At 35.9% G+C, this 25875-nt stretch overlaps 1 protein-coding gene across 3 annotated transcripts in view; it reads right to left on the bottom strand.

The window, feature by feature from the left end:
* Positions 1 to 25875, bottom strand: part of BRDT (bromodomain testis associated) — a 60159-nt gene that overhangs the window by 18971 nt on the left and 15313 nt on the right. For all 3 annotated transcript variants that reach the window (XM_079909301.1, XM_079909300.1, XM_079909299.1), the window contains 10 exons: positions 22432 to 22601; positions 21409 to 21759; positions 18646 to 18774; positions 17410 to 17598; positions 16612 to 16784; positions 16246 to 16535; positions 16039 to 16152; positions 15427 to 15570; positions 6958 to 7019; positions 4611 to 4785 (listed from right to left, as the gene is read on the bottom strand). In XM_079909301.1, the coding sequence (XP_079765427.1) occupies positions 4611 to 4785; positions 6958 to 7019; positions 15427 to 15570; positions 16039 to 16152; positions 16246 to 16535; positions 16612 to 16784; positions 17410 to 17598; positions 18646 to 18774; positions 21409 to 21759; positions 22432 to 22601 (1797 nt within the window). The remainder of the gene's footprint in view (positions 1 to 4610; positions 4786 to 6957; positions 7020 to 15426; positions 15571 to 16038; positions 16153 to 16245; positions 16536 to 16611; positions 16785 to 17409; positions 17599 to 18645; positions 18775 to 21408; positions 21760 to 22431; positions 22602 to 25875) is intronic.

The raw sequence follows: 25875 nt of genomic DNA, 5'->3' as shown, positions 1-25875 counted from the left end.
CCTTTGATTCTCTGGCTAAATCACACTAGTTGAATGTGAGGCTTGAAGAAGGGAGGAACACTAAAGGATAGGAGTGAGCACAGGAGGGTGAGACAAAACAGTCAGTGGACGGATGAATGAAGGAACAAAGTTTAAATTTGTGTGTTCCTATGTGGCCCAATGCACCTATTTTCTCAGTTCAACAGGGAATGGAAAAATAGGGAGAAAAAGTCTAAGTACAGAACTACATCCCCTCTCTGCCTGGGATCAGATATTATTTAAGAAGTAGAAAGAGTATTATGTCAAGAGAAGTATATTCTAAACGACTCAGTTTGTTGACTCTAAGTTAGTAAGTGGTGACAATGCCATTATTAAGAACTAAAGAGGAAAGATTTAAATGTAGGAATTAAAAGGGGGAAATTCAGTTTTGACATGCTGTATTTGACATGCCTATGTGCTGTTTAAGGTATTCAGTAGAGTTGTATAAACATGCCTGGGGCTTGGATGCTTGAGTTGTAAAAATGAGACTAGAAGTCATAGACTCCAAGAAGATCATCCAGGAACGATGTATAGATTGCTGCCTTCCAACCTTTTACATGCCATAATAAGTAGAAAATGATCAATGTATGGCATACCTGGGTAAAGGGAGGTCTTCTCCAAGCTTATTGCTATGAGAGCTGAGGGGGAGGTCCTAGCTTAGTAAGCCTATGCGTTGGAATACAGCTAGAAAAGCCTGTAGTAAAGTAAAAAGAGGCTTAAGGATGTAACTCAGAGTATTATCAACATTAAAGGTAGGCAGATAAAGTAGGTGTCTGTAAAGAACGTTCAGAGATGGGATGATCAAGAGAAGAGTGTCACAGAAGCCAAGGGAAGTGTGTCAAGGGACCGACTCTCTGGAAAAACATTTTCATATGGATGCCCTCTGGCACCTCAAAACACTACAAAACTCATCTTTCCTCAGACATCTGTTCTTCATCTGTGTTCCAGGTCTGTCAACCTGGACCAGTATCCAGCCACTATCCTCTGAGCCACCAAAGCTTATACACCCCTTTGTTATTAAAACCCAGCATATATTCATCTTTTGCAGACCTGCTCACTCCACTCTTGTGATTTCTTTCAACTATACCTTTTTCTTTCTTTCCATCACTTAATTTTTTTGTACTACTGCAACAGCCCAGTTGGTCTTTTCCTTCTCTGGTCTCTGTTCCCCATCTCTCCAACTGACCTACACAATATTGGCAGAGTAATTACACTGAAGCACACTCTGTTCAAAAAATCTTCATTGGCTCCCCACTGACTATACTATTATAATTAAGTCCAAAAGTCTCTAGGTATTGAGGTTCTTTATGATCTGATCCTGATCTACCTTCCCAAATTTATTTCCCTGTATTCCTATTTATTTATTCAAGCAAAGCTTTAATTACATTGAATTACTGGTCACCTGAATACACTCATTCGTGTTGTTCCCTCTAACCAAAATGCCTTTTGATCCTACTATACATCAATACACATCTTTCAAAGAGGTCAGGTAATTCTGCCTTCCTCATCTCCTTAAATTTCATTTTGGGTTCTTTTAGGGCACATTATTTTTACTTTATTTTAATTAAAAAAATTTATATACACATACACACATATCCACAGACATATTCATTTATTTGGTGTCTTAGTTGCGGCAGGTGGCCTCCTTAGTTGCGGCATGTGAACTCTTAGTTGCGGCATGCATGTGGGATGTAGTTCCCTGACCAGGGATCAAACCCGGGCCTCCTGCATTGGGAGTGCAGAGTCTTATCCACTGCACCACCAGGGAAGTCCCTATTTTTACTTTATATACCAGTTGTTTACTTCTCCTACTAGACGGCAAACTCCTTGATTTACCTTCTCATTTGCCATGTTAATTCACATTGATGTGACAGCATAAGTTTTTTTTAAAAAAATTTCTTAATACAACTGAGTGAAGATATTTTAAAGAGCTCTGGAAGGATAAATTATAAAGTTTAGTAATCCTTCATGACTAAAAACTTCAACTTCTTAAATATTTATGTACTCTAACATACATTTATGTACTCTATGTAACTCTAATTTATGTACTCTAATTTATTTCCACCAAGATTACACTCCAGAAAAGTAAAATTCTATATACATTTTATAGCTTATATATATTTGCAGTTTCTCTTGGGCATAGTGCCACCTACAGTTGGCAAATGCAAACCACTTTGGTTCTGAAAAATCTGCTTAAGTGCAGTTAGAACAGCCATTCAGCATCATCCAAACTTCCTCTTTACACAATATTATTACTCACAATCACGTATAAACAGAAATTGAAGGAATACAAGAAACGGAACCTGAACGAAGATTTAGATATTTAAAGCCTGACTTTTCATAGATAGGACGTTTTCTTAAAATAGGAACAAAAGACCATCTTGACTGCATTATTTCCATTATTTTTCAATGTCTTTATTCTTCTTCAAAGCTATCCCTATCATTGTCCTAGGAACTTACTATAATGAAAACAGCAACTTTTCCCTACTCTGGTTCTTTGCGATTGACCTCCAAACTCGATCAAATCTCGCCGATTTCAAAATTCAAAACAAAACAACCTCTCTCCCAGTCTTAAAAAAACAAAAACAAAATATCTATCTTCCTGTTAAAGCCACAGCTATCTTCCCATCCTCTTCAATAAAGTTCTTGAAAGACTGGTTTACATTCAGATTCCATTACTTCTCAGTTTACAAGAATCTGCTTCCATCTCAATCACAGTAGCCATAAAAGAAGCTTTTGTAAAAGCAAAAAAATCTCACATTGCCAATTTTAATCTTCTCTCCTCATTCCTCACGGTACTTTAAGGCTTTGTATATAGTAGGACATGATACTCGTGATGATGATTTCCTTCGAAAAACGTATCTCCTGGGCTTCTATTATACCATTTTTCCTTTTCCTCTTAGCTTTGATTACCTCTTCTTTTAACTTATTAATTTTTTCTACTTTTACAGAGAGGGAGTTTGGTTACCCAGAATTTTGTCCTTGACCTTTCTCCTCCTGCTCTGTACATTTTCCTTCATTCTCATGGCTTCAAGTAGCTTCTACATATTGGTAATTCCTAACTGTAGTTCTTGTTACACCCTATTGGTTCCAGAAACCTATTTCTAGTTATGTATTTCCAATTAGATATTCTGCAGCATCTTAAACATGTCCAAAATGAACAATGTCTCTTATTTTCAAGCCAACTGTTGGATAATACTCTGGTAAGACACTTATTCTAATAAAGCTTAGTAATTCTGCCACAAAAATATCTAATTTAGCCACATCCTTTCTGTACGTACTGCCTTAGTTTTGGTCCTCATAATTTCTTTCCTAGACTATAGCACCCAGCTTCCTTACTTGGTCCCAATTATATCAGAGCATCTTCATCTTAGTCCATCCCTTACACAGCAAGCAGCAATCTCTTCCTAATGTAAAATCTGATTTTGTTATGCTCTTGTTTGAAGCTACTTTCTGTGTGCAAAATAAAAGATCCAAATGTAGCACTGGTATTTAAGGTAATTTATGACCTAGAACAACTACATCTTCAGTTATTCTCCTGAGTACCTTGAAAATATTTTTCCAGAAAAGAATGGCTATAAATATTTCATACTTTGGATCTTTGTTTATACTTCTTCCTGGGATGCCCCCCAGTGTTGCCTTTTCTCTTGATCTCCACTCCTTCTCCAGAGTCAAGAGCTATAACTCGAGTTAAATGCAAAACGGAATACTCAAACACAGAATAGTAGGGAGCGTTTACTGGAAGCAATAAAGGAGGATCAAAACTTCTGTGTTCCTCCTAATCTGTCCTTCAGTAAAACAGCTTAGAAATTTCTTCTGTTTTGGAGAAACCCTTGCCATTGGAAGGCCAGGGAGCAGTCTAGACAGAAGGAGACATGGATATGGAATATTCACATCTGCTTCTGTCTAGGCCTGAACACATTTGTGTCTCAAAGTTCAGGCACTCCATAAGCTGGGCTCATCACTATCAGAGAAGTATGCTCCTGTGCCACACATCCCCAGGAGGACCAGGCTGAGAAAGGTGATACGTTCACTTCTGATAAGACTAACAGATAAGACATTTATAAAGTCAAATGAACCTAAAAATACAAAAATTTCCAGTTTTAGAATATGTTTTTAGTAAATAGGAAGCACCACTAGGCAAGTATTTCTAGCCCAAGTTTCTTTAACTGTAAACTGTTTTTAATGTTTATAACTTCATTTCTCTACCTATAGAATCTCTATCTTTTCCCTATTCTAATCTACCTTTCCAACCCACACAGACATCATGGAAATTAGAGCAACATTTCGCAAGTCTGCTCAGAGCTTGCTATGAGCTATGGCAGTGACAGGTTTTTATGCATGGCTCACATGCCAATGTATATAATCTGTATGAAAGTAAGTTGTGTGTGAACTGCACATACAATTTTCTTTCATTCAAATGTAATGAGTACCTTGGGGTATAAAGCAATATGCTTCAGGGATTATTTCTAACCTGGAATTTACTAGTTATGATTGTCAGTATTCCAGATACATAACATTTAAGATAATCTTGGCATTTTCATTTAGAAGTCAGTTGTTCAATCACAGTCATTTACTTCTTAATTTCTTACCTGAAAGAGGCAGAATTTGTAAAGGTGAAATGTTTTCCACACTCTGTAAACATTCTGATTCTTGATAATTAAATACTAACTGGTAGGGATTTGGTGGTGTTCCACCTGAACATGTAGTCTGATGAACAAGACTAGTTTTCCCAGAGGCTGTATATTGCACAGATGATTGTATCCGCTAAGACAAAGTTAAACAAAACTATCTTTCAGAGCTTAACCACACAAGAAGTATAACTAAGAAAACAGAAACACAAGAGGATAGAATATAATTTAATACTGTCTTTGAATATGATATTAAATTAAGTCACACGAATTTATAAGGTATAAATATCACTATCTTACAAATGAGAAAACTAAGGTTTAGAACGATTAAATAACTTGGCCATTATATAGCTTATAAGCAGAGTCAAAGTCTATGATCTTAGTTGCTAGTACACATAGACTTATACATGTTATTAAACAGTGTTGCTTATTTTCAAATGCTTTCCTGTGATCTACTGAAAATAAAAACTGAGCTTTTATACCAAATCTAGAGACTAATCCACTTTCTTTACCCCCTTTTCCTTAGTGAATTATAGATATAAAAGGAGGGGTGTTTAAAAAAAGAATAACATGATGGTTGAGCCATAGACTATCAACAAATTCTGATTCCAAACTCTTGTTAACTACTTATTAAGAAAAAGTGTATTATAATAGATAATATTTAGTTAACACTTACGATGTGCAAGGCACCAGGGTAAGCCTTTTATATAGTTCTTAATTTCTCACACTAATCCTATGAGTTTGGTATAATTATTATCCCCATTTACAGTTTACAATAGGACTTAGATATAAGGAAGGTAACTTAACCTAAAATCTCACATCTATTCAGTGGCAAGCTAAGTTACAGTACCAAAGCCCAGGTACCTTGTCTACTAAGCTCTGAGTTATAGATAGTACAGAGATGAATAAGACAATCTTCCTTCTCCATCTAATAAAGGGGTTAGAGTGAGTGAGCCGATAAGGCAAGTGTATGAATACCTATGCTAGTTTGAATAAAACAAAGGGCATAGGAATGTTTATCCCAACAATAATACAGACCCAAGCCCAAAGCTTAAAGGCAAATGCTGAGATTTAAATCAGCAAAACAACACTTTCTGAAACACACAAATATGTGCATTTATTCATGATCCTATAAATATATTTCCTCTTTTGTCTTAAATGAGCATTTTGTTCTTCAGTGAGTGACACTGAAAAACACTTGGTCACAAACAGATCATAAACATAGCATTCTATGTGCTATGTACTAAGAATTATTCCAAAGTTTGTTCATAACTTGACATAATTTTCTGATTCCACTAATACCTATGGCAGACAGATCATCTGGATCTTCCTTCCACTCAAAAACCGGTGAGAGCTCACGCCTACCTAACAAATTAAATATTAACACTTTATCTAGGTGTGCAAAGCCCTCCCTATTATATCTCCAAAGCCAACTAATCCCATACAAACACCCTCTGCTACCATATTTCCCTGAACACACCTCCTGTGCTTCCCCCACCCCCCACCCCCGCCCTCTCTCTTACTGCTACTACCTCTGTTTAAAAAAGTAAGTCCCTAATCAGCATGTCAATATACTAACCATTTCTTCCCTTTCCCTATAATTTAAAACCCATTTTAAGCATTCCCTCCTTCAGGCAGTATATATATATTCCTCCTTTATTTTCTCAATATATTATGAATATAGATGATTATAGCACTAATTATACAATCTCTTAACGGTATGATTATCTCTCTTCTCACAACTAAGAGATACTTCAAGACAGTATTATTTATGTTGTATTTCCCCTAACCTAGAGTTAGATGTTGTTAAGTAAGTTTATGATTTAATAAAAGGTATACACCTGTAATTCTATATTTGGGATGGGTACAAAGGATTAAAAATTTTATGAGGATTAGTAGTAAAAGATAAAATTACTTTTATCCTTTTTAAAGCATGTCAACTACTAATCAAACATAGATGTGCTAAAAATGAATAGTTGGTAATTGGTACGCACATGGGGACACCAAGACCTTCTCTCTGTATTTAGACTCTCAAGACTAAGCTGAAATTTCTATAATTTGTTCTACTTACCTGTTTGACTAAATCATAAAAAAGTCACATCTTGTTAGAAAAATGTAACCAAATCATTTCACTATTCAATCTTCTTTACAAAGAAATCTTTGAACATTTAGCTGACAAATTAAAATGAGTGACAACTCTTCATGTAAATAAAATCAAGAACAATTTTAAAGAAAGCTACTACTATACCAGTGAGCTATAACCTACATAATTTTAAAATTCTAAGGTAAAAATGAAGAATTAACTTACCTTTACTTTCTCTTTAGAAGAAGAATCATTCTGTTCTACTCCAGTAAATTTAGGAAACATTTCTGCAAACGTATATAAATATTTTAATATTTGCCAACTTAAAAAATTACCATCATCTAAATGACAGATTTTTTCACATTAGAAAGTGATGATTTTAAGAAAATGGTCAACTTCTTAACTCAAGAAATTCTTTTATTTACAAATTTTTTTGCGCCCTCTTGGAATCAGTCAAAATTTCTAAAGGGATACTTGCTTTGAAAAGGGATATTTTCTTTTCCACATAATGGAATAAATATCCCCTCACAAATTTCAATTTAGATTATTAGGCAAAAAGAACAATGTGTTACTTCAGAGTAAAGAGCTTGAATAAGCGACAGTTTAAAAAGAAACAAGTTACAACAGAGATAAGGGTTTAAACAAGCAGTACCAATTATACTAAAATCATCTTTAACCAAGTAGCCATTAAGAGGCTTAATTAAAATAATTGAGAATTTACAAGAGAAGGGTATGTCATTACCTGAGAGGATACAGTCTTTTATTAAAAGTGAAGCTATTTGATTATACATGATAAAGTCTGATCTGCTTGCTAAGCATTATAATAAAGATCCCATCTAATTAGTACCCTGTTTTACTTCCGAGCTATCTGGCAGCCTCAACTACAGAGAAACAAATGGGTTTTATAGTACCTCCTTTACCTTTAGAAATGCCTTTACAGCTGACGCTGGCAGTAGAGTAGATATAAAAAGAGATCTCTCTGACATGGTGCTCATAGGTTCCTCTTTCTTGATCCTACAATTGATTCTGGTGCTATCCTCCCCAGTAAGAAGCCTACGTCAGTGTGGTAAAGCACCAAACTGGTAGTTAATGCCTTGATTCACCTCTCCAGCCAGCTTTCATGAGCCTCCTGAGCATTATTTGCCTCAGGCTTCAGGGCACCAAGGCTGGTCAACACCAGGTCTTATTCAAACTTAAAACATTCCAATTTTAATAATTACCTTCTGCCTCCTGAAATGCCATCAGTTTCCGCTGGATGTGTTACTGTTCTTTCCTAAAATGTTTGATGCTGGACACTGTTAAAATTGCTAAGTGCTACTCAATGACGTGCTTTAATTTAAAGAATTCAAGTATTTAAAATGACATGGACCATCTTAATGTCACTCCACTAAGTATTATTTTAAGTGTTGGGGGTTAGGTGGAAAGGGGAAGGGAAGAAGACAGACTGCAAAGATTGAGGGTATAGATCCAGGTAGCTTTCACATTTAGGGGAAAAATTATGATTTCAGCTTTGATCAACAACAAAAAAAACAGACTTCATTAATACGATCATATAATATATGTACATCTATACATCTGTCTTTTTTTTTTAACATCTTTATTGGAGTATAATTGCTTTACAATGGTGTGTTAGTTTCTGCTTTACAACAAAATGAATCAGTTATATATATACATATGTGCCCATATCTCTTCCCTCTTGCGTCTCCCTCCCTCCCACCCTCCCTATCCCACCCCTCCAGGCGGTCACAAAGCACCAAGCTGATCTCCCTGTGCTATGCAGCTGCTTCCCACTAGCTACCTACCTTACGTTTGGTAGTGTATATATGTCCATGCCTCTCTCTTGCTTTGTCACAGCTTACCCTTCCCCCTCCCCATATCCTCAAGTCCATTCTCTAGTAGGTCTGTGTCTTTATTCCTGTCTTACCCCTAGGTTCTTCATGACATTTTTTTTCCCTTAAATTCCATATATATGTGTTAGCATATGGTATTTGTGTCTCTCTTTCTGACTTACTTCACTCTGTATGACAGACTCTAGGTCTATCCACCTCATTACAAATAGCTCAATTTCGTTTCTTTTTATGGCTGAGTAATATTCCATTGTATATATGTGCCACATCTTCTTTATCCATTCATCTGATGATGGACACTTAGGTTGTTTCCATCTCCGGGCTATTGTAAATAGAGCTGCAATGAACATTTTGGTACATGACTCTTTTTGAATTATGGTTTTCTCAGGGTATATGCCCAGTAGTGGGATTGCTGGGTCATATGGTAGTTCTATTTGTAGTATTTTAAGGAACCTCCATACTGTTCTCCACAGTGGCTGTATCAATTTACATTCCCACCAACAGTGCAAGAGGGTTCCCTTTTCTCCACACCCTCTCCAGCATTTATTGTTTCTAGATTTTTTGATGATGGCCATTCTAACCGGTGTGAGATGATATCTCATTGTAGTTTTGATTTGCATTTCTCTAATGATTAGTGATATACATCTGTCTTAATTATCCAAATATGCACCTAAACAAATTATTCAATGATATAAACTCTTAACTACAGTAAAAATACAACATACCACATTAGTGTTCTGACGAAAAATTCAAGGGCATTATCTTAGTTCTCTGACATAAAACTAAAGCTCAGGACTATTATAAAAACTAGCACCTCAAAATCTAAAAAGCACTAGCAAAAGGCATCAAAGATTTTTAATTAAAAAAAAATCAAAAACACCAAATACAGTGTGCCTCAAAAAAGTCTTACAGACTATAGATAGATGAATAATGATAGCCTAAAACTCAGTATTTTGCTTCTCATTCTACTCTTATGTAGCTGACTTTCCAGGAACATAGTAAAATAAAACTGCATATTTCTGTTTATTTATGAGTTCCTGGCCTTTGGAATTAAAAGGCAAACATACACATTTTCACTATCAAGCTTAAGACCACATTTCAATAAATGAAGAAGCCCTACCAGGTCTTACAAACATTAATAAAACTGAGCACTATAGTGACAACATACACGCTTGTCAACCAACTTCACCAGGGATCTGTGATAATATGTATACCTACCTTGTGAGGATCCAATTGGATAAAATATGTTAACTACTAAACAAATGAATATTTTGCACATTATATAATGTGTTTTATTTTCACAGCTCCCCAAAAACCTCAATATAAAACTTTCATTGGAAAACTTTCATTTCAAACTAAGCAAAAATTTTAATCACAGAATCAAGAAAAAGAGAGAGATCTGGCATCAAATATTTGATTGAAAGTTTTGCTAATAACCATCACCTATCAAAGCACTGAGATCAATGCTCCAGAGACACCAAATATTATCAGCAAGCCAGTACTGACTAAAAAATTTGATAAATTGAATATGAATATAATACCATACATAATGTAAAACCAGAATGTAATGCCATTACAGCAGAAAAAATTACTGAAGATTTTTAAATTAGAAAAACAAATCACACTTCTGTTTTATAGGACAGGGTACAGAAAAGTGATTGGAAGTTATTACCTTATTTTATAGGAAAGAAAGTATGTCCAGAGATGTTGAATGATTTGCCCAAGCTTATCCCCTAATGTTCTATTGATAAAAATCAAGTACTTTGAACGAAAGAAATCTGCTCCCTTTAAAGAATGTTTTGGTATTTTGATTTAAGTGTGTGGTGCTTATGTAATATAGAAGAACAAACCGATTATAAGCTGCCTCTTCCTTTTACCAAAGTAATTTTAACTAGAGTTTAGAAAGTGGAAACAAACAAAAAAACACCTAGACTGATGATTCTCAAACACTGCAGCACAGTAGTCACATGGGATACATTGTTTTGTTTTTGTTGGGTTTTTTTTGGCGACGCCACATGAGATCATAGTTCCCGGACCAGGGATCGAATGTGGGCCTCCTGCATTGGAAGTGTGGAGTCTTAACCACTGGACTGCCAGGTAAGTCCACACATGGGATACTTTGAACACTACATTTACCTGGCCCCACTCTCCATTCAATTCAGATTTGGACACTATTTTTTAAAGTTTTACAGGTGATTCTAATGTACTGCCAAGGTTGAGAAACACTATTCTAGACAGCCTGTTTATTCAGTAAGACCCAGTTTGAACACAATATTTTTAAATTCACATGACAAAGTTTATCCCTATTTCTAAGACTCGTGGCTCAAGTACAGACCTCAATATATGCAAGTTTTTAATCAAGTCTGAGTCCTTGAATTTATCCTTCTGGGGCTTTAAAAACACTCTAATTGATGAGAAAACTAATGAAAGTTTAAAATATTTACATGATGAGTACTAATCATTTCTCTTAAACTTTCTAGCTTGAATGATGAAAAGTACTCCAAACTGTCATTTCATACTTCCTACATTTACTAAACCATTCTCCCCCTTAAAAGGTAAAATAAAATCTAAACTTGGACAAAGTTTGTCCTTTTTCCCTTGCATGAAAAAAAAATGCATCATTGTCACTTCTACAGAAGATGTGGGTTGTAGTACTAAAGAGAAACAGTTATTTTACTCCTTTTAAGTCACCATAATTAAGAAAGTTAAAAAAAAAAAAAGGAACAATTGGTACTTAAAGAATTTCATAAATTTCACTTTTAGAACACTACACTGAAGCCAATAAAAGCAAAAAGTCCAAAATATGAAGTGACAAATTCACTTTGTCTTAACCAGGTAAAGAATTGATGCCATAACCATTCAATTTCTTTGTGTATAACTGTTGTAAGAATTGAAATGATAATCATTCCTGAAAAATATTCTATTCCACACTAATCAAGTATCTGAGCTAACATTTAGACAGTTCCTGAAGTTATTTCCTACAAGGATAGCATCAAAAAAGCACTATTACCTATGAGCTGCTCCATTTGATGGTTTCTCAGTAATAGTATTAAATCTGTTAATAATATTCCTCCCTATTATATCACTCAAGATAGCCAACCTTGTTGAGCATTAGAAAACTCTCAGTTGCTTGTGTGTACATTCTAGCGCAGCCCAGCTAACATAGGATATATGTATCTGGAATTCATTTTATTGTCAAGCCTCATTTATATCTTTGATCTGGCATTTAATGATATTTTGGGTTATGAAAAACAGTTTAGAAAGGTTTTATATTTATACCAATGTTTAATCATTGTTCTTTTTTTTTAGATAGGATTTTATTTTATTTATTTATCTATTTATTTGGCTGCGCCTCACGGCTTGTGGGATTTTAGTTCCCCAACCAGGGGTCGAACCCAGGTCCTTGGCAGTGAAAGCGCAGAGGCCTAACCACTGGACTGTCAGGGAATTCCCAATCATCGTTCTTGATTTCTTGGCACATGACAATTTGCATATGCCAATGTAACTCAAGAAGATAATTTAAAAGGCAAAATCGAATCACATTGAAATTTGCAATTAAGTACTGCTTCTAGCCCACAGATTTCTTGCTTATAGTTTTCAAAGATTTGGGATTTCATTACAAGTCTATCTTGGAACTGATTTAGTATCTTGTTTGAAATTATAACTAAAGAAATTTTAAAATGAATCTTTCCTTGGCACTTACTCCCCTGCCATTTAATTAATCCCATTTAATGAAGCAGAATTACTCCATATTTTTCAAACATGCATAAAATAAGGTTTAAGATTACATAGAACATAATAATTAATGTGTAAACAGCTCTAACACTCTTTATAACATTTAAGTGTTTTTCACAGATGTCACCCTTAAAACATTTCAGCATACCTAAACAGAATAATATTGCAGTAAAGAGAGAAACTCATAATACAAGAAAACTACAGAAGAACCTTAAGAGTCAATACTATTAAAGAATTTCGAAAAGTTAATTTAGAGAGCTGTCCTTGATAACAGAAATTATAAAAGATTGTGACAAAAAAATAAATAAATAAATAAGAGATTGTGACTTCGTTAAGAAAACTGCATACAGTCTCAAGTTTCTAAAAAATCCAGGAAGACAGGTATTAAAAAATAGATTAAGAAAAATTACTAAAGATCAATATCCTTCTATCAGAAAAGAATTTCTCACAGAAGCTTTCAGAAAAGATTCCACTATTAAAATTTTGGGGAAATGAAATTATATGCATATGTCCTATTTTAAATAATCAAAACTCTTATTTAATCAGAATTCTGATAATCAAGATATTCCTATTTTAAGTTTCAGCTCTTGACAAATTGTAATAAATTTTTTTTTTCTTTTTTTTTGCGGTACGCGGGCCTCTCACTGTTGTGGCCTCTCCCGTTGCGGAGCAACAGGCTCCGGACGCGCAGGCTCAGTGGCCATGGCTCACGGGCACAGCCGCTCCGCGGCATGTGGGATCTTCCCGGACCGGGGCACAAACCCGCGTCCCCTGCATCGGCAGCCGGACTCTCAACCACTGCGCCACCAGGGAAGCCCGTAATAAATTTTAAAGTTACAAAATCTTATTTACATTTTCAGTTAATTTTTACTTATGTAACAAAGTTTTTGCTAATATAGCTAATTTTCACAAATTATATTTTCTCCACAGCCCCATTTCCCCTCACCCTGAAACTTAGACTTGGGATTTGTCATCTGCTTCTTGATAACATCATGTGCATTATTAAGAATGGTAGATGCTTTGCTTATTCTTACAATAGGTATAGCTATTGATATAGTCTGAATTAATTATTTTTCACAATTTGCAGTCCTTTTACTTATAGTTTTTGTTGTTCTCAGGAAAGTTAAAAAAATGCTGTTAGCTTACACACTAGAAATCAAGAGCCTTACAGTATTTTAATGGGTACAACTGAAGTTAACAGGAGAAAAGCTCCCATTGCTTCATTTACTAATTTATTTTATTAAGCAAAGAGATAACTGTTCTTTCCCTGTTAAGGTAAGCATTGCATTTGCAACTTATAACCTACATATACAGTGTTTTTCCAATGAAGTATGTAGTTGGTTCATAAAACAATGAAAATTTCAAAGATAAATGATAACTCATACTATCCTATTAGTAGACAAACTGACCTTAGTGTCACAAACCTATACATTATCCATAAAGTAGATTGAAATATAAAAATTTGCTACCTTGATTTTAACAGTGTTTTTAAAAACATCCCCAGTTACTTGGAAAAGATGACATCAAACAAGAATAAAATAAAATAAAATAGTCATAAAATAAAAATTAAATAGTGTTTTAAAATCAGAATTCTGAGGCTGAGTTATTCTGCTAGAAAGTTAGGAAAACATAATATATATTATACTATTTTAAGAACACAATAGATGAAAAACATTCTTTCCTTCAAGCAACATATTGGAAGATTCTATCAGAAACCGATAATTCAAATTAAAATTAAGGTACTTCACTGAAGCACTCTGAAGTACTTTTCTGCTAATACTCAAGGTATTTATTGATCAGTAGTCAATATATAATTAGATAATTTAATAAGAGTTTTATTCTACAAATAAAAGACAAAGTGCTCTAACTTATTAGGCCATAAATTCTTTATTAGATGAAATTACAAATGCTAGTCACAATTTAAAATACTAAATGCAAGCTAGAGTTTTTTCAGTACTTTTTTATGCTTAAAAAGTCAACTATAAGAAAATAATGTATAATCTGAGTCCTAAATTAATTTAAAAATTTTCTAGTGTGACAAATTTCAACAAAAGTAAAAACTCTGTTTATTCTAACAAAAATGTTTACCACTATATACTTCAGAAATGTAAAAACAAAATGCAGACATCAGCACCACAAATTAAAGAGAACCAAAAGTGAAACAATGTACTGTAACGGAGCAGACCCTTACTACCGGACTGAAATAGGAGGGATATTCTTACAAACGGTAAGAATTCCTAATGTGACAATATTCTGTGTGGGATGTTTTAAAGAGAGCTGAATTTCATGACAAACAAGAAATGTCTCATTTAAAATAAAGCAAAATTTTAGGCCCGGAAGTGCCCTGTATTTGAATGTGCCTTTTGGTGAACAATGATGGAATGCCTCTGCCAAGTCTGAAACCTGGGGCAGGGATTAGCTGTCAACTACACAACCATCAGTGAAGAGTACAAAGAGTACAAAGAAAGAGTGAAAGAGTACAAAGGAAACACGAATGCCTTAAGCTTGATATAGTTGATGATAAACTATATAAGGTAACATGGTACTTTAGCATAACTGAGAATCTGAATTTAAAGTACATTTTTCTATAAATGGACAATAATCCACAGTGAAGAAAACACTGAAGTGAAAAAAATCTGCTTTACACGTTTTCTGGGATGACTGGTTTCTTAATTCAAAATGATTATTCAATTCAGAATATATTGTCACAACAGAGCAAACTTTGCAACATTAGAGTGATTTGATATATCAGAGAATAAAGTGAAAGATGTCCTCAAATAATCTTTTATTAAAAAGTGAAAATCAGCATTTTATTCTGTGCTGTTTTTTGGTATTAGGACCTGATATTATATATCAGACTATCCCACCTTTAGTAAATTATTTTCAACATTACAAGCCTGTAAGTCACATACGTATAATATGAAGTTTCACTTTACACAGTATCTCTTTTAAGGAAAATAGTTCAGATTGTCAACATGCAGTTAAATAATAAGTGTGGCATCCAAACCATAGATTCTGGGTAAGTAATGAACATTTCTTCAAATGATAAGTCTCAATATTACAAGAAAAATATTTCCCCACAAGCAGAGGTATACTTAAGGGGACAGCTAACCTGATTCGGAATCACTGCTGTCTGAAGAACTTGAATCCCTGCTACTACTTTCAGACTCTGATGAGCTACTGCTGCTGCTACTGCTGCTGCTTTCACTCAGTCGGGAACCACTTCCAATGGCCTTGGATGATTGAGTTTTCTCAGCTACAGAATACAAAAAGACATGAAAAATGGCAGACATTAGGCTCTTCCCTGCTGGTGCAGTGGTTAGGAATCCACCTGCCAGTGCAGGGGACACGGGTTTGAGCCCTGGTCCAGGAAGATCCCACATGCTGTGAAGCACCTAAGCCCATGTGCCACAATTACTGAGCCTGTGCTCTAGAGCCGGCGAGTCACAACTACTGATGCCCGCGAGCCACAACTACTGAGCCCGTGTGCCACAACTTCTGAAGCCCACATGCCTAGAGCCCATGCTCCGCAACAAGAGAAGCCACTGCAATGAGAAGCGAATGCACCACAACGAAAAGTAGCCCCCACTCGCCGCAACTAGAGAAAGCCTGTGTGCAGCAACAAAGACCCAATGCAGCCAAAAATAAATAAATAAATAAATGTATTTTTTTTAAATGCCAGACATTAAATAGTTACAGGAACATTTTAAAAACCGGTACCTACGTTTTGTTTGATGTTTTCTAGAATTTAACTGATTACTGACATCCTGTAACTGCTTTTCCAATTCTTGTTTTTTCTGTGAATGAAGTTCTTCTTTGGACTTCATTATTCTCTTACCTGTGTGATTTAGGAGGGAAAAAAAAGAGTGAGTACGACCAAAAACTAACACAAATACCAGACTGATTTCTACTAATACAAAGAAATACATACCATGAGGTTTTACTGGTCTTTTTCTCAGACATGCAGCAACATATTTTTCCAGTTCTCTCAGTGTTGATGCTGTCAGTGTTTCAAAGTCTATATCTATCTCATTAGGGCTGGAATTTCTCAGTGAAGGCTCTCTGCACAGTATTATATGAACGACATGCCCAAGTTTATCTCCAGGGAGTTTGTTTATATCCAAGCTTAACTGTCTTTTCTCATCATAGTTCATAGGTTTAGCATTATCTTTATCTTCAGATTTCACAGCGAAGACCTGTTGTTTCCCCTTCTTTGGCTGACTGTAACAAAAGTTAAATTTAATCAAATGTATTTTAGATAATGTTATTTTAATAAGGCATCATTAAAGATACTTACTTGCACTTGGACTTTTCCTTTAATTTTATTTGCTTAAACTTTTTCCTTGGATTTTCACCTCTATTATCAATCTTTTCTTTTTTCTTTTCCCTTTTAGACTTCTCATTCTTTCTCTTTCGCTTATTGAAAGGTACTTGGGACAGAACCGGTAGCTGTTGATGAACAGCTTTAAGCTGATAAAGGAAAAATTCTTTAAACATTCATGGCTCTAAATAATTAAAGACAGTAGAAAAAAATGAAGGCACTCAAAAGTCAACATTATCCTTTGTGAAATTCATTTCCTTCAGGTTGATATTTCATTTCACAAATTCATTATTTTGAAAGGCGTATGTTAAATTTCAAAGACTACCATGTACTCAACCCATAAACTTAAATATTCATCTAAAAACAGAACAAGAATCATTAATTTTTCCAGGCAGTCTTAAGTCTTAAATCATTGATTTTTCAGGATTGAGCTCAAAGCAGGTTAACATTTTATCACAAAAGGTAACAAATGTTAAATAAAGATCTCATCCATAAACTATCCAGGTTATGTCATATAAATTGTTTCAATGAGAATTGTGATTAGGCATTTATTTTGATTAGGAATATAAATAACAGAATTTTAAGATGTATATATTTTTGAGTGGGAAAAGACTATTAAACATTAAAAATGTGCCAAGAAGTAAATAAAGTCACAGTTAATACGTGATCTAAATATAACAGCTTTTAATCTACAAATAGGATTTTATAATAGATCAGCAGCAGCAGCAGCTCATAGAAAGAATATAAAAACTTTGTATCAATATAAACAACTACCTGCTCCTGAAGCTTTTCAAGACTCTGAGCTTGTTCATCTTCAGAATCACTAGAAGAGTCATCTGCAGAGGAAGCTTCACTACTCCTTTCTCTACCAAGGGTTTCTGTGGTATCTGTTTTGATGTAACATACAGGCATACTCTCAACAGGTTCATCTGGGATCTTTGCAAAATGCATTTCGAAAACATCCTATAATGGAAAATCAGACTGTTAAGGTCTTCTGCGTTTCTGATTTAATGCAGCAATAACACCTTTTAAGAAAAGGTACATTACAGTGTCATTTTTTTTTTTCTGTCTGTACCTCACAGCTTGCCAGATCCCAGTTACCCGACCAGGACTGAACTTGGCCCCTCGGCAGTGAAAGCACAGAATCCTAACCACTGGACTGCCAGGGAATTCCCTCAGTGTCTTTTTTTTTTTTTTTTTTTTTTTTTTGCGGTACGCGGACCTCTCACTGTTGTGGCCTCTCCCATTGTGGAGCACAGGCTCCAGACGCACAGGCTCAGTGGCCATGGCTCACGGGCCCAGCCGCTCTGTGGCATGTGGGATCTTCCTGGACCGGGGCACGAACCCGTGTCCCCTGCATCGGCAGGCAGACTCTCAACCACTGCGCCACCAGGGAAGCCCCTCAGTGTCATATTTTGATGAGAATTCTATTTTTCCTTGTGGTACTCATTTCACAATATATACATATATCATAATGTATACCTTAAACTAATACAATGTCAATTATATCCCTATAAAACTGGAGGACAAAAAGATTTACCAGAAATATAATAAGACTCATGCTTCCCTGCCTACCAACCTTAGCAACTTTTCTCCATTTTTCCAGGTAAGACAGACCTCTCAGATTATATAGGGGAAGTCCTTTTAAGATCTGCCCTGTGGCTGGTGCATCATTCTACTACCTGCCAATGGCTTAGCCTCAGAAGTCCTTGAGCCTTCCCTTCAGTGGGACACTGACTGCAGTCAACCCTCTCTCAGATACCTACTGTCCTCTCTTCACTACTACTTCCCCAGTACCTTCTATATGTAGGGCAGCTTCATTAACAGATTTACTACGAATGGATGCTATGCCTCAGAAAACAAACAACCCCCACAATTTTAAGAGTCTAAATTATGCTTTACTACTTGGTGGGGGTGGGGGGTATATTCTTTATCTCTTGAGTTATGGTTCTAAAATTTTTAAACTATGTTCAGAGGAAACTCACTTTCAGAGCACAAGTAAAAACTCACCTGAAGCATTCTTGCCATTGTAACTACTTCATGATCTGGAGGACTGTATTGGTAGCAATTCATGAACATTAATCTAACATCTGCAGCAAATTCATACGCATGTTTATATTCTTGGTTATCCATTTTTGCCTAAATTAAGGAAAAATTACAGGATTCATCAACAATATAGTTCAATAATTGTTTGAGCACCTATGTTAAGTGTTTATATTATGAAATAATTCAAACATACAGAGGAATAATAGATAATACCAAAACTAGATACCCACCATCCAGATTTGACAAACATTAAAATTCTGCTACGCTTGTTTTGTATTTTTAGACTTTGAAAAAATCCAGTAAATTTTGACAAGTAGAGACAAAGGAGGGTGTTTCAAGTAAAGAAGAGAACAGGAACAAAACCACAAAAGCAGGAAAAAAACAGTGTTTCCAGATAATCTTGGACAGACCAGTTTGATTGTGGGAAAACAATGAATAAATAAACTCCTTAAATGAGCCTTGAACATCTGAATGAAAGGTTTATACTGTATTAAAATTCTCCTGGGAATGAAAAGACATTAAAAATTGAACAGAAGAGAAATATCAGGATGGGTTACATTTTTAGGTAGCTGCATATAAAGTGGATAGAAGTGAGGATACAGAGTAGCCAGTTAGGCAGCCACTATAAAAAGAAAAATGAGCAGTCAAGAAAATCCTATAGACTGCTGGGCAAAACAAGTGTATATTAACAGACAATCCATGAATAAATACAAAAGGCCAATAAACAAATACAGCATGCCAGACATCATTTGTAATTAAAGAAACACAAAACTAAAACAAGAAACATAATTTTCTACCACTCAGATCACTGGCAACTGGGAATGATTTCAGAGAACTAAATTAAATAAAGTCACTATCTTCTTATCCCTGGAATTCTATGATAGCCTCCTGAATAACCCAGTCTCCACATTGCTGCTACAGAAGTTACTGTAGGAATCAAATATGAGGACATAATCCTCATGTTTAATGCCAGCTCTAGGCCTCTACAATGAGGGTCTTTCATGTTCAAGCCCCCGTTTCCATCCAGTCTCATTTTCCCCTACTCACTGCTTCATATTGTGTCTCATGTTGGCTTAAATATTGTATTCTGGATGCTTTTATGATCTGAGGGCCTTCCAAGTTGCTCCCCCTGCCTGGAATGTCCTATAACTCAGGGGTCCCCAACCCCCAGTCCTGCTAGGAATAGGGCCACACAGCAGGAGGTGAATGGCGGGTGAGCAAGCGAAGCTTCATCTGCGCCTCCTCGTCGCTTGCATTATCACCTGAACCATCCCCCCACCGACCCGTCCATGGAAAAATTGTCTTCCACGAAACCGGTCCCTGGTGCCAAAAAGGTTGGGGACCGATGCTATAACTTACTAAGTCTTACTTATCCTTTAAGACTCAGCTCAGGTTTACCTATTTCAGGTATTGTTTCATGACCTCTCATGTAAGTATTAGGGGAAAGTAGAAAAGCATATTTTGAAGAGATAATGCTTAAAATTTTTTTAGAACTTAAAACATGAACTTCAGATTGAAAGCAATAATTTCCAATCAAGATGAATAAAATTAAATGCACAACCAGCGAGAGGAAAGACAGACTGCCTACAAAGGGATGACAAGTAGACTGACAGCAGACTTCCTAGCAGCAACAATAAATGCCAAAGGATATTGTCCTAGTGCTGAGGGAAAATAACTGGTCGTTCTAGAATTCTATAGTCAGTTAAAGAACCATTCAAGAATAAAGACAATATACAGATACTTTCAGAGATAAGGCTATTAAGAGTTTACTACCTATAAATGCTCATGGAAGAACCACTGAAGTTGGCACTTCAGCAAAAAGAAACACTAAGAGGGGAAAGAGTAAGAAGCAAGAAATGAGGGTAAGCACTAAAATTAGTAACATGTTAATAAACAATGTTGATGATGAAATAATAAAACAAAACTGTGTTTAAAAGAACCAAACTTCTAGACAATAATAAAGAACAGGGAGTACAATGAGTAGTCATTCAGGAGGAACACTGAGATAATGCATCATTTTGAAAATGCTACAGTTCTACTCTTTTAGTAGTTTCCCTTAAAATGAATACACATAATTAAATTTTTCCAATAATTTAAAGCTTCCAAATCAGCAATAAAGAAAACTTACCAATCTGGCAGAAGACCAAAAAATGCAGAGAGGATTAGAAACCACATAAATGCCTTGCCAAAAAAACCTTTTTTGTGTTATAATTATGCAAATTAAAAATACTTTTAATATATAACAAGAAAATATCTACAAAGTAAAAATTCAGGGTAGAGTTGTATTACATACTGTAACTCAAACATTGTGGTAAATAACCATGAATGTGTTTGAACTGAAGAAAATAAAAACATAACACTTTAAAATGTTCCCATGGGGCTTCCCTGGTGGCGCAGTGGTTGGGAGTCCGCCTGCCGATGCAGGGGACGCGGGTTCGTGCCCCGGTCCGGAAAGATCCCACATGCCGTGGAGTGGCTGGGCCCGTGAGCCATGGCCGCTGAGCCTGCGCGTCCGGAGCCTGTGCTCCGCAGCGGGAGAGGCCACAACAGTGAGAGGCCCGCGTACCGCAAAAAAAAAAAAAAAAAAAAAATGTTCCCATGATTTACTTCAGGTGGTATGACTACTAGTGATTTTTTCTTTTATCCTTTTCTGAATTTTAAATTTATGATGACAAGATTACTTTTATAATCAAGAAAAGAAGTTCCTCCTATTAACACAACATTTACCTTGATGGTTCCAAGATCCATTGGATTTTTTACAATATCATTGTAGTTATGCAGTCCCAAAGCATTAATGTCAACAGGATTATAAAAGGGCCATGCATATGACAAGTGTTTCTTTGCAAGCATTTCTTTAAGAATCTCATTACAGTGCCTTAATTGTTCGGTTACTTGAACATTCTTTACAACTTTATATTGTTGCTGAGAATCCGTCAAAACATTCGTCAACACATTTTCTTTTATAGGTGGCATTTTCCCTGATTTTTTTTCTGTAAGTGTTGGGGAAGATTCACCACTTGCTTTAACTACTGAAGCTGTAGGAATTGTATCTGCTTTCCTCTTCATACCCTTTGTAACCTAAAACAAAACAATTTAAAAACAAAAAGAAAACTATATATAAGGTGACATTCAGAGCAACAGTTTTCACACTTTGATCATTACCCTTATCAGTTAAAAAAAGGAAATGATATTTAGCACCAATTCTTCCGTGTATTAGTAAAGGTTAATTTTTCTTTCATAGGTAAAATAAATAGTTCAGATATTTCCTTCCCACATCCCAAAGAACTGTCTGGTACAAACCTTTGAGACCAATGAAAGATGGGGGGAAAAAGTCATGGTTATATCAAAAAGTTTCTGAACACCTGAAACCAGCTAAGGTATACAATTTTAAAAAAGAAAATTATCAACCCACCAAGTTGTGAGCCAATAAAAGTTATATCACCCAAAAAAGAAAAAAAAAAGTAGTTAGACAACTGATATTAATACTACAAAGATACTAAATCAGTTCAAATTCTACCTAAGGAATCTCTAAAATTTGGTTTGCCTCCCAGGTCTCTGTTCACAAAATGTACACAGACAAAAAGACTGACTGCTGTATGCTGAAGATCAATTTTCTTATCAACTTATAAAAAGGTATAAACTAACACACCATTGTAAAGCAATTATACTCCAATAAAGATGTTTAAAAAAAAAGGTACAGACATCACATCAAACTTACACTGAAACATTTTAATGCTACAGTAAACTTACTTGGGTGCCTGTTTGTGAGGCAGAGTTCAGTGGAGCACTTTGTGCCATGTTTGAAGGAGAAATAGATGTTTTGGGAAATACAGAGGGAATTGCTTGCTGCTTAATTATTTTTTCCAGTGCTTTGAGGGATTGTTTTTCTTTAACAGAAACTGCTGCATTCTGTTGAGTATCTAGTAAAGTGTGAACCAGAGTCAGTATCTGAGTAAAACATAAAACTATTTTTCTTTTAGCATTCTATTTTAATACATTTAGTTCAGCTTTTAAAAATATAAACACAGTTTACACTCCCATTCCCCTTTGAAACCCTCCCACACATACTTGCTGACAGTTAGACTGATTTAGATATAATACTGGAGACTTCAAAACCTGTTATATTAATGGTAGGTTTATCAATTTTATTCAGAAAGGTGCCTGGCTTAAACTCAGACTAACAGAGCTCTGTGATTTTAGCTTCAGGTTGCTGTAAACCCGAGCAAAAATTTCAGACGCCCTGGTGATAACTATGTGGTACTACGTGAGGTCTTCAGAATGCTCTGCATAAATATCCTAGGACATTTGTTTCAGATAGTCCATCACTGGCTAACACAGAACAACAGATGTGAACATAATTCTCTTATCAAAGGAACATTTGTGCATGTTCTTTTGCCCTATACGTTCCCAGACAGTGCTAGGACTGGAGACATTTGGATCACATCACCTTGAAATCTATTACAGTCAGCACTCAGTATCCATAGGTTCCACATCTGCGGATTCAACCAACCTTGGATACAACACTCAGAGGCAACCCACGGATACGGGGGACCACTGTACTATACCATTTTATATAAAGAACTTGAGCATCCGAAGATTTTGGTATCCACGGATGGGTCCTGGAGCCAGTCCCTGTGGATTCTGAGGGATGACTATTTCAAAAGCCCATCCTTCCATCTAGGCAACTCTATTCTTCTAATTGCCCAGGCCAAAAACTTTGGAGTCATCTGTGACTCCACTCTCTCTCAAACCTAATTTCCAATCCATTAGCAAACTTTTTTGCTCTATCTTCTTATCCAGAATCCAACTATTATTATAGGTGGTAATAACCCTGAATTATTGCAGTAGCATCCTACAAGGCCTTCTTTCCTTCTGCTTTTTTTTTTTTTTTTTTTTTGCAGTACACAGGCCTCTCACTGTTGTGGTCTCTCCCGTTGCGGAGCACAGGCTCCGGATGCGCAGGCTCAGCGGCCATGGCTCACGGGCCCAGCCACTCCACGGCATGTGGGATCTTCCCGGACCGGGGCACGAACCCGTGTCCCCTGCATCGGCAGGCAGACTCTCAATCACTGCGCCACCAGGGAAGCCCCCCCCCCTTCTGCCTTTTACATCCTATAGTCTGTTCTCAAAACAGCAAGCAAAGGGATCTTTTAAAATTCAAATAAGATCATGACACTCCTGCTCAATGTCCAGTGGTTTCTAATCTTCTCTCCAAGTAAAAACCAAAGCCCTCACAATGGCTTGTAAGGAAACATGTGACCTCTCTACTTTTTCCCCCTACCTCTGCGCTCCTTCCAACCTCACTTTCTATCACCCTTCCCCTCACTTATTTCACTCCAGACTACTGGCCTGCTGTCCTCAAGTTTGGTAACCATAGGCAGACTATTTGCTCTGCCCGGCAGGAGACAGCCTCATGGCTCACTTCAACACTCCCTTCAGGCTTTACTCAAATGTCACCTTCTCAAGCCACCCTATATAAAGCAACCCTCTCTATTCCACTACTCTTTAGTTCTCTTGTTTTTTCCATGTCATTATCATTTGACATACAACATATAGTATCCCTGACTCTCCAAATTCTATAAATCTGGGAGTTAATAGAACACAGATGGATTTTATGAAAATATCTAATATCAAGCCCTGAAAAATACCTCAATATTTAGAGATTGAGTAGAAGAGGATGATAAGGCCAAGAAGACTATAGAATGGGAAGTAAACCCTCACAACTAGTGTGCACCAAGAAATAAAGGCATTTCAAGAGACAGCAGCCTTCTAAAGCAACTGATAGGGATCAAGTAAAATGAGAACAGAAAAATATTACTTAAATTTAGCAACATAAAGACTACTGACAAGAACCTTTCTAGTGATGTAGTAAGGCTAGAACCTATACTGAAGTGAGTTCATGAGTACGTAAGAGGAAAGCAAAAAACAGGACAGTGGCTGGAAGGATATAGGGAAAAGATGAGTTTTAAAGATGAGATACTAGAGCATGTTTATAGTATAATAAAACTAACCTGATAGAGAATGAAAGATTAATGACGCATGAAACAAAGGGGATAACCAAAGGAATAAAATCCTTAAGAAGGTAAGGAGGGAAGCAAGATCCAGGTCATAAATGAAGGCAATGGCCCAAAGTGATGGAAGGGAAAAGGCCTTTGCCCTAGCTGAGCCCTCTGCCTGGAATGTTCTTTGTTCAAATCTTAACTTCTCAATGAGGCCTACTTTGAACCTATCATGTATGTCTCTCTTTCACTACTAGAATGTAAACTCCGAGATGGCAAAAGTTTTTGTTTTGTTCATTGATATATCCCAAGAATACAGAACAGTGTTCTGGTACATAAGAGGTACCCAAATATTTGTTCAATCAGTAAATCAACACCAATTCAATGTACTACTTAAAAAATTTTTTTTCTTTGCCATAAAGTATCAACATGTAACCACATTATTTAGACTAGCTACTGTCACATGGCAGTTTCCCTACCACTGTGCATGAAAAATGACATGACTTAGGCAGTAGAAAGCTCCTACTAAAAGTTACTTGGAAACCTAGACCTTCACACCAAAGCCCAATCCTACCTATCTGTCAAGGCCAAAATCAAGTTCTATCACCTCTAAAGCCCTTCCCAGCTTTTCCAGTGCAAGTCAATTTCTCACTCTTGAACCATAGCACACACCACGTGTAATTTCACCTGACACTTATTGTAATGCATTGCCTTATTATTTTAAAAAGTTTTATTTCTAACTTAAATTTAAACTGAGAGTTAGGGTGGTTATACTTTTTTGTAGGCCCAAAGTACGTGCCTTACAGGGACAAACATCCAAGTAGGTACTGACAGAAAAACAAAGTCAAAGAACTTTTGTCTAAGGGAAACCTATGCTTTTAGCAATAACCTGAGCACCTGAAATAAGTAGCTACAACTTAACCATCAAGAAACTGTTAAAGTGTTGTTTTAAAGGAAAACATTCTAAAGGTAAGTAATTTTCACCTTGCTAGAGATAATATTTTAAGTCAGCAATAATTATCACCTTGTTTTAACAATTTAAGTAACATACTGATCTATGTTTTTTGCCTCACAAGGGCTTATTTTAAACCTCTTGTGGAAACCTATGCTTATATGGTCAGACTTACGATCAATCTTCTCCAAAAATAATAAAATAAAAACTTTATTAAAAAGTGAGTATCTCACAGGATGGATG

This window comes from Stenella coeruleoalba (assembly GCF_951394435.1).
Source record: "Stenella coeruleoalba genome assembly, chromosome: 1".
Taxonomy (NCBI): Eukaryota; Metazoa; Chordata; class Mammalia; order Artiodactyla; family Delphinidae; genus Stenella; species Stenella coeruleoalba.
Note: the sequence above shows the minus strand (reverse complement) of the source record. Positions and strands in the feature narration are given on the sequence as shown.